Below are 14,798 nucleotides of genomic sequence, written 5' to 3' on the forward strand. Positions count from 1 at the left end.
AAACCTTTTTTTTCTAGTTAACAAAATAATCTGGAGATATTTCCACAACAGCATATTTTTAAAGGCATCACTCTTTTTTTGATCACATGTCTATTTACTCAAAAGTAGGATTATAATACTGTACTTTGTAATTTACTTATTACACTAAACATTATGTTAATACATACAGCTCCACTGGCTCCTTTAATGATTGCTTATAACTTCACTGAATTCTTTTCTGTGATTCATTTTAACTAGTTCCCTATTGATGGTCATTTAGATTTTTTAATTTTTTTCTCCATTTAAACCATGTTGCAGTAAAGACTCTATACAAAAATATTTGCCAACTTGCTATTTTCTCAGGTTAATTGCTAGAAGTGGATTTTTCTGGGTCAACAGATACATTTACATTTAAAATTTTTTAAAGCGTTGCCAAATACCCCTCCAGAGTGATTTTGCCAATCATGTTCTTAACAACAGTATATGAAAGTGTCTGCTTCCTCACACCATCAACATGGGGGATTATCAATCTTCTAATGCTTTCCAATTTAATAAGAAAAAATGAAATGTCATTATTATAATTTGCATCTTTTGATTAATAAGATTGACAATCTATTTTTTGGCCATTTGTAATCTTTCCTTTATAATTTCTACGTTTGAGTGTTGACATGCTTCACCCACTATTTTTATTGGGATATTCTTAAGAGAGCTGTAAACTCTTTACAAAGCATTATTACATGGTAAAGTCATGTTACACTAAACTATTTCTTTACAATTTTTTCATATACTTATAACTTTGTTTTTGATATCTTTTTTAATTGACTCATGTAGTCAGATCTACCAATACCTTTCTCTGTGGCTTCTGGTCTTGGTGTCGTGCTTACAAAGCCTTTCTCTACCTCAAAATCATTAAATATTCTCTATTCATACATGTGCACTAAGAATGACATATCTGTAACTCTGCTGTACTCTACCATGGATACAACTGTAAAAATGGGTTGGATTTTCCCAGAGGCTTACCTTCAACAAATCTAGATACCATTAAAAAAAAAAAAAAAAAAAGGGCATATCTGTAACTTAGCAAAACCAAAATTATTCACCTAGAGAAAAGCAGTATGCACTGATATTGAAAAGAAAGTTTCCCATTTCTCAGCATTTTGTGGTATATACAAAGTGGGAAACCAAATAGTACAGTACTAGATTATTTCCATTTATGGAATTATCTAAACAAAAACAAAATAGGCCTTCCTCCTAAGAGAAAGTAACACTACCAGCTGGCTCTGGGAGACTTGATATTCGAAGCAGAAAGAGCGAATGGCCACTGATTTGGCCCATGGTTAGCCTGGCCTATCCAGACCATGCAGCATGAGCATGAGCCTGAGCCTGTGTGCCAGCCTTGGTGTCCTCAGGAGCCACGCAGAGGGTGTATGCTGGGCTCTCCAGCTCTGAGACCTCTATTTAATGCCTTGCCACACGCACAGTGGCTAAACCAGCTGAGAAAAATGCTGATAATTAGCAACATCCACAAGGGGCAGCTTCTTTTTCCTACAAGCTCCAAATGCCACATGAACTGTTGCCCAGCAAACACAATCCCATCACCTCCTCTCTCACCTGCTCTACTGAAGTGGCAACGTAACAGGGTTCTGGCCAACGAGATGTGAGAAGTCTTTGGCGGTCTTTCTGAGAAGCTTTTACTGTTTTGATAAAAGAAAATCAATGTGGCTGACACCACTCCTTGCCTCTTCTTCTTACCCGAAATGCATGCTTGATGGCTAAAGCTGCAGCAGCCACTTTGGGACCACAGCGGGGAGAACAAGAGATGCTGGCCCCAATACCACTGAGAAGGGAAAAACACTGCTAGTCATTACCTGCCTCCCCTAGAATTATTCTGCCAGAAAAATAAACTCCTGTTTGCTTGTGCCTCTGTAGTCAGGTTTTGTTTCTTACATATCAAGTCCAACATAATCCTTAATAATAAAGTCACCTTCAAGTTATCTTTACATCTAGAATACAGGAGGTCCTCAAAAATTGTGAGTGAATAAATTAGATTCTGGAAAACAAAGTATCCTGGGGTATCAGGTGACTCAGGAAAAGTCCCAACTAGGAATGACAGCTGATCTCCAGATGGTGCAGTAGTGCTGTATCCAAAAGGCACCCTAATATTTAAACCAGGTTCTCTTTATGTCTGGAATAACAGTGTTACCTGAATGGGTCTGTTTCCATTTATAAGAACCTGACTTTCCTTTCCTGTTGAAGTAATTTTTTTCATGTCATCCCGACAGAGAATCTAAGAAGCACGCATTTCACTCTATTATTTTTAAAAACAGACTAGGTCAAGTAATAGATGAAAAAAAAAAACCCCTAAAACACAACAAGCAAAACCAGCTAGACATAAGCATTCACAGGCAAGCATAGGAAGTCACAAAGATGTGAGTATAAATTCACTCAGAATCATCCATAAGCTGTTTTGTAATCGGGACAAAAGCAAACAAAAATATTAATTACCGTTGTGTTCAACTAAACCTGCATATCTACTACTTTTCAAGGGGAGGAAATCTGACGGAGTTTAGTAGCAAACTAAATACTCTCAAATAAAAAGGCTAAGTACAGCTTGAGGGATAAAGCTGGCAAAATCCACACGTGCCTACATTATGACCAATAATATCACTTGGTAAAGATTTATGTTTTAAAATGTCTATCACAGCATTACGACAATGATAATTTAAAACAATTTGAATTTCCAAAAATTAGTGGATGGCTAAAATAGATATTACGTAGTGACTTAAATTTTTGAATAATTTTAATGATACTAAATGGTCAGAGTACGCAAAATATTTAAATAAAAAGATCACAAGAGTAGAATATAATTTTAATTACATAAAAAGAAAAACAAGAACATACTGAAAGGGAAACCATAAAGACTGAAAGGAAATACCCTCAGATGTTAAAAGTAGTAATGTCCTGTGCGTATGTATGTGTTATGTGGGTGTCCACACACTGAGAGAACCTAGAAACAATGATGCCTAGAACAATGAGCATCTCAGCGCCCAGAACTTGGTTTCTAAAAACCAAACTCCATCAAAAACAGTCAGCAATCCTTGGAGAAAGACTGATTTCAGGACTGGAAATGGGAAAATGTGAGATGAGCCTAGAATACCTTGTTGTGGTGGAAAGTAAGAAGTACTCAACAAATAAGTCGAGATATCTCAAAAAGATGAAACCAGCTTGAAGGGACTTCTATTAATCTGAGACAAACCAAAATAAATAATGACAACAACAGATTCTAACTAACTGAATAAAACAGGAAAGCATGAGCCCATATTGATATAAATGAATATAAATAATAGAGAAGAGATATGGCTAGATAAGCAATATTATAAAAATATTATGTTATAGTAGAATGCCAACTAATAAATATAGAAGGAATGATTCTTTAAAAAATGGATAATTCTTTAATTATCTCTAAATTATGAGTATACATTTTTTTGCATACACATTTCCATTTTGCAAAATGAGCATGTACTTCTTTTGTAAAAAATACTCAAAAAAAACCCCAAATCCTCAACAGTACCCTGAACAAACAAGACATAATGCACATCCCCAGAGCAAGCTCTACACCCATTTTTAAAAGGAGAACATCTACATAAAATCCCAAACACATGGAGCAAGTGTGTGTGCACTGTCCTAGCCCATCTATCTAGAGAAGAGCGCAGATGTCCAAAGCAGGTGGCTAATGTTAAAAACAAAACAGCAAAAACAAAAACCCACCAGAGACAGCACTGAGATTTACGAAAATTTTGTTTTGGTTTTACAGTAACTATGGGAGTGAAGGGATGTTACAAGGACCCTTTCAGTGATGCCGATGACAAATGGTTAACTGATAAGAAGAAACGGAGAGGGCGACAGGCTTTAGCACAGGTCAATACTGGGCTTTCATGAAGCCATTTGAGACATATAATTAATCTATTACTCACCTGGCATCATCATTCATTGTGGTATGGTCAATAGGTGCCATGAAGCTCAGCAGCTTGCTAAGCACATGAAACCTAAATAAAGTAGGAAAAAAACAGGCAGCAACATTAGTAACTATTAACCTAGAAAAGGAAACATATTCTGTGAGGTAACAACTCCAGATGATGGCAAGAACATCTGGCTCCAGAGTGGAACAGGGAACAATTTCTAGGCATGTGCCACTCATAACCATAAAAACCCTATTCTCCTATAACACTCAGTGTTATAGGAGAAAAGTCTGATAAGGGCACATCGTAAATGACAGTAGTTCTGCACAACTCCATTATATCATGGCCCAAAAAAGGGCACACATTTGTGCCCTGAAGCAATACACTAAGCCTTAAATATCACTCCAGACAAGAGATGGTGAGGACTGGATTACCCCATTGTCCCCTTCTCTGTATATATCCTAATCATTTTTCAGTCAGGAGCAGAGGCAATGGCGTACCATCCAAATGGAACACCTCATCACTCACTAGCACTGGTTTCCTGAGTCAGAAAAGGCTTCCAGAATCACCTTCATTCACCAGTTCCACCAGATCTTTCATTTCACCCTTATTAAACCAAGGCCTTCAACTGACTAAGTAAGGAGTCTACTCCCTACATTTTCAGTCAAGGTGTTATAAAAATTGAAGTTATGTCAGTTCCATCTCCTACCAGTAGGAAAAAAGAGGTATTTTTATATGAAGTGCTTTGAGATACTCTGGTGAAGGAGGCTGAATAAACATTTGACCTTACACAGACCAAATTATAGCTAAGAGAATTCAAAGAAGGTATCCCTTTCTATTTATAAAAGAAGAGGCTGCAGGACATGTCATATAAAATTCTAACCAAAAAAAAACCTCTTGGGCAAAATACTGTCCACACAAAAATAATATAACATATGTGCAATGTTTCACCATTTAAAAAACATTTTTACCCATATCAAAGAATTTGATTCTCTACCACCGAATAGCCAAGCCTCCCGAATTTCAATCTTTTAACAAATGAATTTTAAAGACTAATAGTGATAAGATTCTTCCCATTACAGGAGTAATAGAAAAAAGCATAAATCCATTACAGAAAATTTGGAAAACCAACTAAGTACACAAAAAATACATACATATTCTTTTATCTACAGAAGGACTGTTATTAATATTTATTAATATTATTAGTATTTTGGTTAATTATGTTCATTTTACATAGTAATCCACACAATACAATTTCCTATTCTTTTCTTTCACTTAGCATTGTATCTCCATAGCTGTATACAAAATTCCAAGAAGTACTATAAATATATTTTCATATTTCTGAACAGTTGTATTGTTTCCAATTCTTCACTTCTTATAAGATGCAAAAACAAGACCTCTGTTCATCATACTTCCTTTATGCCCATTATCTCCTAATTATAAAAAGTACTATATAATTACAAATTCAGAAATACAGAAAGAACTGACAAGTCCCCTGTAATCTCTAGAAATAATCACTGTTAATTAAGTTTGCCTATAGCATTCTCCATATATAAGACAAATATAAACTTAATATATTTTTCACATGCTCATGCATCATGAGTTTTTCCACTATGTCATATCGTATTCTTTTTCATAGTTCCAGAATATTCTGTTGCATCAATATATTGTAATTTACTAAACCTCCTATTGATAAGCATTTATACAGTCTTCCCCCTTAAAAAAGTATTATAAACAGTGCTAAAGTGAAGATTCTTTTCACTTTATTGAAGCATAATTGATTTACAAAGTTTTGTTAATTTCTGCTGTATAACAAAGTGATTCAGTGTGTGTGTGTGTATATATATATATATGTATATATATATATATGTATATGTATATATACACATATACACACACATGTGTGTATTTAACTTATATGCAGAGTACATCATGCGAAATGCCTGGCTGGCTGAAGCACAAGATGGAATCAAGATTGCTGAGAGAAATATCAATAACTTCAGATATGCAGATGACACCACCCTTATGGCAGAAAGCGAAGAGGAACTAAGAGCCTCCTGATGAAGGTGAAAGAGGAGAGTGAAAAAGCTGGCTTCAAACTCCACATTCAAAAAATGAACATCATGGCATCCTGACCCATCACTTCATGGCAAATAGATGGGCAAACAATGGAAACAGTGACAGACTTTATTTTCTTGGGCTCCATAATCACTGCTGATGGTGACTGCAGCCATGAGATTAAAAGATGCTTGCTTCTTGAAAGAAAAGCTACTACCAACCTAGTCAGCATATTAAAAAGCAGAGACATTACTTTGCCGACAAAGGTCCGTCAAGTCAAAGCTATAGCTTTTGCAGTAGTCATGTATGGATATGAGAGCTGGACCATAAAGAAAGCTGAGCGCCAAAGAATTGATGTTTTTGAACTGTGGTGCTGGAAAAGACTCTTTCTTGAGAGTCCTTGGACTGCAAGGAGATCAGATCAAACCAAAGGAAATCAGTCCTGAATATTCACTGGAAGGACTGATGCTGAGGCTGAAACTCCAGTACTTTGGCCACCTGATGCGAAGAGCCAACTCATTGGAAAAGATCTGATGCTGGGGAAAACTGAAAGCAGGAGAAGGGGATGACAGAGGATGAGATGGTTGGATGGCATCACCGACTGGATGGACATGAGTCTGAGCAAGCTACCAGAGTTGGTAATGGGTAGGGAAGCCTGGCATGCTGCAGTCCATGGGGTCGCAAAGAGTTGGACATGACTGAGTGACTGAACTGAACTGATATATACACACACACACATATACAGAGACACACACATTTTTTTTCATATACCTTTCCATAATGGTTTATCACAGGGTACTGAATACAGTTCCCTGTGCTATACAGTAGGACCTTGTTGCTTATCTGTTTTAGGTTGCCATGCCCTCCTCCAGGGGATCTTCCCAACTCAGGGATCGAACCCACGTCTCCCACATTGTAGGCAGATTCTTTACCGTCTGAGCCACCGGGAAGCCCTTTAATGTCTTTTAGCCTTTCACCAAACTTCATTTTTCATCTGAAAAAATGAAAACTATTTTTGACTATGTCTAAAGACAGGTTTGATTCACTGTCTAGACAAAGACTATGAACTATACCCAATAGTTGCGTTGTCTGATCCAGGAGTCACTGGCCACATGTGGCTTACTGAACACTGGAAATGTGCACCAGATTTTGAAAATTTCAGATGGAAAAAATGTAAAATATATCACGAATAATTTTAAAACAATAAATTGTTAAAATAATATTAGCTAGATATTGGGCTAAATGAAATGTATTATTACTTAAGTACACTTATTTCTTTTCCCCCCTTTTTAATTGTGGCTAGTAGAACATTTAAAATTACACATGTAACTGAGGAATCTATTTGCAGGGCAGGAGTTAAGAGTCCAGACTTAAAGAGAATGGGCTCATGGACACAGCCGGGGAAGGAGAGGGTGGGACAGATTGAGAGAGCAGCCCTCAAACACATACGCATCACAAGGTGTGAGAGAGACAGCCAGGCAAAGCCCCTGTACATCAGAGGAGTTCAGCCTGCAGCTCTGCGATGACCTGGGGGGGCGGGGTGGGAAGGGGTATTATAATCATGGGTATGCTGATAGCTGATTCATCCTATACACGGGAGAAACCAACACAACACTGCAAAGCAATTACCTTCCAATTAAAAGAAAATTTTAAAAATTACACATGTAAAGGCACTTTTTATTGGATGGTACTGCTCTGTGGAATACCTTTACACTTTAATACAATATATTCAATAACTAGTAACTGCATGGTGAAGGACAGGCTTTTAAGTAGTAATCAGATTAAAGATGATTTAATACAATGCATTTTTACCTCACCTCAGTGCTGAGGATGGATGCATGTTTTAGTATTAAAATTACCAACCATATTAAGAAGGGATAAATGTAATTTTGTTGCAGAAGAACAGACAAACACAAAACACAGTATGACATTTCATTATTAAAAGCCTGAGAGTTTAATTCATTTACATTAAGATTCTGCTTAAATCAGGATCAAATCCACTTACAAATAATGCTGAATAAAATACTGGGAATTAATAATTATAATTATTTCCCAAAACCAGCATATTTCTTTTTTTTTTAAGTTATTTTCTAGCATCCAACCAGCAAACTGCTAACACCCAATCTGACCAGGGTGACGCCACTGACCTGCTATCATTGAAATTAATGTTTCCACAAGGCAATGTTCACCTTTGCTACGGTATTTCTTTTTTCTCCAACCCTACCACAAACATACCACCCTTATGGCAGAAAGTGAAGAGGAATGAAAAAGCCTCTTGATGAAACTGAAAGAGGAGAGTGGAAAAGTTGGCTTAAAGCTCAACATTCAGAAAACGAAGATCATGGCATCTGGTCCCATCACTTCATGGAAAATAGATTGGGAAACAGTGGAAACAGGTCAGACTTTATTTTGGGGGGCTCCAAAATCACTGCAGATGGTGACTGCAGCCATGAAATTAAAAGATACTTACTCCTTGGAAGGAAAGTTATGACAAACCTAGACAGCATATTCAAAAGCAGAGATATTACTTTGCCAACAAAGGTCCGTCTAGTCAAGGCTATGGTTTTTCCAGTGGTCACGTACAGATGTGAGAGTTGGGCTGTGAAGAAAGCTGAGCACCGAAGAATTGATACTTTTGAACTGTGATGTTGGAGAAGACTCTTGAGAGTCCCCTGGACTGCAAGGAGGTCCAACCAGTTCATCCTAAAGGAGATCAGTCCTGGGTGTTCATTGGAAGGAATGATGCTGAGGCTGAAACTCCAATACTTTGGCCACCTCATGCGAAGAGCTGACTCACTAGAAAAGACCCTGATGCTGGGAGGGACTGGGGGCAGGAGGAGAAGGGGACGACAGACAATGAGATGGCTGGATGGCATCACTGACTCAATGGACATGAGTTTGAGTGAACTCCGGGAGTTGGTGATGGACAGGGAGGCCTGGCGTGCTGTGATTCATGGGGTCGCAAAGAATCGGACATGACTGAGCGATTGAACTGAACTACAAAGAGCAAAGCCTGCCCATGGTGGAACCTAGTACCAGTGATGACAGCTGGCACACCAACCAGCTCTTCTGGGGGTCTAATTTGAAGGAAGTTATTTACAACATGTATTCTCATCTATCCTGGAGAAGGAAATGGCAACCCACTCCAGTAGTCTTCCTAGAGAATCCCATGGACAGAGGAGCCTCATAGGCTACAGTCCATGGGGGTTGCAAGAGTCTTGGACACGACTGAGCAACTAAACCTATTCTCATCTAGCCTAGGCCCTTTGTTAAAACCTTCACAGCAGAGTTCTAATGTAGCCTAGATATCATTTCGGTGCCTGGTAAGTCCTGGCCAGAGAAACAACTCAAGAGCCACAGGTTAGAAGTGGACTCTGGAATCAGACCAATTAGCTTAAATCTACGTTCATGATTACTAGCTCTGTAACAGTGGGTGAGTCACTTATCTTAAGTACTTTACATGAGTTAGCTAATTTCAATCTGCATGACAGTCCTATGGAATGTGCCTTCTATTATCACTGGCTTGACAGATGAGGAAACTGAAGCACAGAGAGATGTTAAGTGACTTGCCCAAGGGGTCTCAAGGCCAGTAAGTGCAAGAGCCAGATTTCAAACCTGAACATTTTAGCACTGGAGGATGTGTCTCTTCCACTTCTGCATGTAAACTGCTCTGCAGTGCCCGACAGAGAGTTTTATAAATATTAGTTGTCGTTATTGCTATATATGAACATCACTGATTCTGACCACATCCCACACAGTCATGGTCACAAAGAGAGCCTCGATGAATACAGGTGATGAAACTGCAACACAGTTCAAAGCACGTGACCTTATTTATTACTTTTCCTTTTACTTCTTGTGCTGTGCTATAACTGCAGACTTATGGGGAAGTTACTGAAGTAGTGCAGAGTTCATGTTCACCTTCACCTAGCTTTCTCGAATGCTAACACCTTACACCAACGTAAGTATCAAAATTAGGAAATTAACACCTGTACAGTACATTACCTAAATCACAGGCCTTATTCAATGTCACCCATTTTTTTGTCCCACTGTCCTCTGTCTTTCCAGGATCTGATCTAGGGCCCCACAGTGCAGCCAGCTGTGATGCACCGCTCCAATCTCTGACAGGCGCTCAGGCTTCCTTGTTTTTCAATGACTTGCTACAGTCCACAGAATAAAGTCCAAATGTCGAGCATGACCACGATTTAGCACCCACTTATTCACATAGTCTCACCTCCTGTTATTCCCTCATATTTACTTCAAGTCTGCCAAAACAAATGAACTTTGGTTCCCAAAGCAGACGGGGATGTTCTCAAGCCTGTGCTTTGGCAAACATTATTCTTTTTGGCCTTTCCATGGGCTCTCTTCCTAGTCTGCTCAGTGTCAAGTGTGAATGTTGCATCTCACAGAAAGTCTTACTTGATAAGCGGGTTAATTTTACTGTCACGATCATCCAAAAACATGTCTGTGAGGCATAGAGTAGGCAATAAGGTTGGAATTAACTTGAAAAAAATCAGCACAATTCTTGCCCTCAAGGGACACACGATTATAGATATTTGCCCTAGCAGCTTTAAAACTCACAAAAACACAGTAATGTAGAAAAGACATCTTTTGCTCTTTTCAATTCTTTTGAAGAGCATATATTTGCAACAGCAATGCCAAGAGGTAAACACAAGAGAAATCAAAGAATCTAACACTTTCAAATGTTTATTATGTACTAGACATATACACATTATTTGCATCCTCGAATCAAATCCATCCCTCAAACCAAATCACGCTTCCTTGGTGGCTCAGACAGTAAGTAAAGAGCCTGCAATGTGGGAAACCCAGGTTTGATCCTTGGATCAGGACGATCCCCTGGAGAAGGGCATGGCGACCCACTTCAGTATTCTTGCCTAGAGAATTCCATGGACAGAGGAGCCTGGAGAGCTACAGTCCATGGGATCACAGAGAGTTGCACACGACTCTCTCTCTCTCTCTCTCACACACACACACACACAGGGATTAGTATTTCAACTTACTAAATGAGTAAAGTGAGGCTCAGAGAATAAAGAGCAACCAACATCATACAGCCAGACAGAGTCAGTCTCCTGACTGAAATCCTGGGCTCCTCCCTCAAGAGAACATTTAAAGCCCCACAGAGCTATTAATTAATTAACTAGAAGTATAGTTGATCTACAACATTGTATTAGTTCCAGATATACAACATTATGATTCAATATTTTTATAGATTATACTCCATTTAAAGTGATTATAAAATAATGGCTATATTTCCCTGTGCTGTTCAATTTATCCTTGCTGCCATTTTATTTTGTACACAGTAGTTTGTCTTTTAATCCCCATATCCCCATCTCACCCCTCCTTCTCTCCACTGGTAGCCACTAATTTGTTCTCTCTGTGAGCCTGTTTCTGTTTTGTCGTGTACATTAGTTTTATTTCTTAGATTCCATATGAAAGTGATAACGTACATAGAGTATATGTCTTTTTCAAAGTTACAATTTTAAAAGTGCAGTATTGGAGAAAAGTCTAATCTCAAAATTAAAGAACAGGTATTTTCACCCTGATCAATTATAAAGTACTAGTAGTAACATTCTTCTTTAAATCCTATCAGGGATGGGGGTACAGAACAGACAGGTGCCAATGAGGCACATAGGTGAGTGAGCAAGTAAACGAACATCCCAGGAGGAGACTGATGCAGTCTTGGGATAACAGCAGTAACAATGATAGGAAAAATGGTAAAAACACACATCGTGCTTGCTATGTCCCCGTTGTGGTACTGTGTTAGTCGCTGAGTTGTGTCCGACTCTGTGTTGCCCCATGGACTGCAGCCCGCCAGGCTCCACTGTCCATGGGATTCTCCAACAAGAACACTGGAGTAGGCTGCCCTGCCCTTCCCCATGTTGTGTTCCCGGTGCTAGTCTAAAAGCAGTACATACATGTACTCGTTTAACCCCCGTAGCAACCCTACAAGTCTGTTACTATTATCACCCCCATTCTACAGATGAAGCATCTAGAACAGAGAGTTTAAGGGTGTTGCTCAGAGTAATTGGTGCCTACTAATTCGTGTCAAAGGTAGGATTCAGACTTAGGGAGTCTGGCTCTTGAGTTCATGCTCTTAACTGGTAGGTACATTGATAACAAACTGGGGAGAAGCAGAAAGGTCTGGAAACTTCAGCACATGAAAAAGGTTAAACAAATTGTAACAATTTAACCTGAGATTTAAGAAAAGTGACTTTCAGTCAAAAGATAATGAAAAGCTGCTTTGCACTTCTTCAAACTTAAAGAAAAATAAGCATTTCCTCATGAGTTCTGTTAAATACTAAAACAGGTTAATTAAAGTAGTGGAATCTGCTTCTCTGAAGATACTTAAAAATGAGATAGATCCACATTTGTCCAGAAATAATTTTAATGACAGGCAGGCTCTAACAAAAATGTGGGATTAGCTATCTGCTTAAAACTGGCCTAACACAATGAGTTTAAGATTTTGTTTTCAATGTGCACTTGAATTACAAGTAGTTTCTCCGACACTGAGGCCTTGTGTGAGTGATATTATGTAATATATAAAATAGTTACAAGGAATCTCAGTCTGAAAGCACAGCAATGTCACTTCTACTCTGGTTCCTTCTTTGTTCCCATTCTTTTTAAGACTTTCAAGGGCTCACAGGTTTGAGGGCTCTCCTCCACTCAGGTATGTTTCTGTATTCTCGTGAAAGTTCCACTCCGCATCTCATTTAAGCACAGTGTTAACAAGCTCTGGAAGCCTTCATTTCTTATCTTTTTAGCATAGTAGGTACATGTATGGCATCATGAAAATGGACCAATATAATTCTGCTTAAATAAGACTCCAAAGTACAATTTTTACATTGTAATAAGGAAATCATTTTCCAAAACTAAAGTGAAAGTGAAAGTGAAGTCGCTCAGTCGTGTCCAACTCTTTGCGACCCCATAGACTGTAGCCTACCAGGCTCCTCTGTCCATGGGATTTTCCAGGCGATAGTACTGGAGTGGATTGCCATTTCCTTCTCCAGGGGATCTTCCCAACCCAGGGCTTGAACCCGGGTCTCCCGCATTGTAGACAGATGCTTTACCGTCTAAGCCACCAGGGAAGTCCTTTCAAAACCAAGGCAATTTCAATTCTCTTGTCTTCTTTTTCGATTATGTCTCTTTCAGGGAAATACAAATATTATTCAACCTATTCATTCACAGCAGTAGCACAAAAAGTAACTAACGCTTTCCATTTCGGAGTAAGAAAAATTGAATCTCAAAAAAGTCTCAAATATTGCTCTAGTGATTTTTCTGCTCCTTAAAAACAGAATCATAAGAATAGAAAAAAATGTCATAGCCAACATCCAAAAGAAGTAACAACACACAATGTTAACATTTGTTCTAAAAAGTAACTCACCGAAGTTTCCTTCCTTTGCTGGCTTTTCTATCTACTTTCTTGTGGATTTTGCTTCGTAGCTTCTGGATTGCAAGCCATTGCCTGGGAAATTCACAAGTGATATTATGCATCATCAACAGAAATAGTTACACGTGTTGACAAATCAGAATTTTTCTCACTAACAACACTGCATAAGGAAATCATTCAACGTACACCAAGCTCAAGACAGACTGGGGCCAAGCGACTAATCGATTGAAGAGGATTTGTGCAATGGTAAAAAAACAAATGGCAGCTGGGAAATTCTCCAGCAGATTTGGTGAACAATGCTCCTTAGTACGTGGAGTTACTGTGCCAAGCACTAAATCTACCAGTCTGCAGGGAAACCCATCAAACTGGGTGTAGCTGCTTGGGTTTGCTGTTGATGTTTAGTTGCACAGCCTATTCTATGACTAATATTGCACCTGCTGTTTGGTTTGAACATGTGAATTCTTTAAATCTAATCTTCCCATTGTCAATACCCAGCTGCTTTTCCTTGTGCTTTCCATTTTTTCTAAGTGTTAAGAATTATCTGCTATTGAGACTAATTTTATAGTCATTTTATTTAATTTTCATTTCAGCTACATTATTTCAGAATGTGTTGCTGAAAGGTAAAGGGCTTTCCCCTCCCCCTCCAAAATAATCTTGATACCAGGAGCCCCCAAATAATCTCAATACCACTGTCACACCAAAAAAAAGTTAACTACCAAATATTCAGTCAGTCATTGAATTTTCCAGATTGTCTCAATTTTACAGTTAGTTTGTTTGAATCAAGATCCAAACAAGAGTCATATATTCAGCAAGTCATTTTAAATGAAAAGAAATTCGTTTTTCAAATAAAGGATACTGGGCTAAGAAAATCTTCATAAATTGCTTATACGAACAAAATGGGGGGGGGGGGGCGACGGAGAAACAGCAGCAGCTGGTCATCTTACCTGACTCAAATGAAAGTTCAACATCATAAAAAAAAATCTAGGGAAATCCAATTACTGTAATCTTAATATAATCTTAATTACCATAATCTATTTTATTGTAAAGTCAGATAGATGTACAATATAATCACCACTTAAATGCAATTTGCTCGATCACATTAAATTTATAGTGAACAGCTCTCTATAGCATTCCAGTGATATATAAAATATTAACATCCTATCCTAAAATTCAAAGGTTTTACTCACATAAAATTATTTCATCATCACAAATTTTTCCTTGTGATCTCTCAGAATGCTGCTCTTCCCCAGAATCCCATTCTGACACCTGCAGCTTTGGTTTCCATTTATGCTCTTGCAAGTTACGGCTCATGGCTATTTAAATGTACACTATTCATTAGGTAGCACTTTAAATGTCCTTTTTGTTTTCCAACCACAGGATGAAGCATACGCAAAAGG

The 14,798-nt window shown here is 38.2% G+C and overlaps 1 protein-coding gene across 1 annotated transcript in view; it reads right to left on the reverse strand.

Annotated features, from left to right (window-relative positions):
- The window catches only part of AATF (apoptosis antagonizing transcription factor), a 108,450-nt gene that overhangs the window by 21,724 nt on the left and 71,928 nt on the right, over positions 1-14,798 (reverse strand). Inside the window, exons 10-11 of the mRNA XM_040244116.1 lie at positions 13,396-13,476; positions 3,954-4,025 (exon numbers count right to left, since the gene is read on the reverse strand). Of these exons, the coding sequence (XP_040100050.1) occupies positions 3,954-4,025; positions 13,396-13,476 (153 nt within the window). The remainder of the gene's footprint in view (positions 1-3,953; positions 4,026-13,395; positions 13,477-14,798) is intronic.

Source organism: Oryx dammah, unplaced genomic scaffold (genome assembly GCF_014754425.2).
Source record: "Oryx dammah isolate SB20612 unplaced genomic scaffold, SCBI_Odam_1.1 HiC_scaffold_8, whole genome shotgun sequence".
NCBI lineage: Eukaryota > Metazoa > Chordata > Mammalia > Artiodactyla > Bovidae > Oryx > Oryx dammah.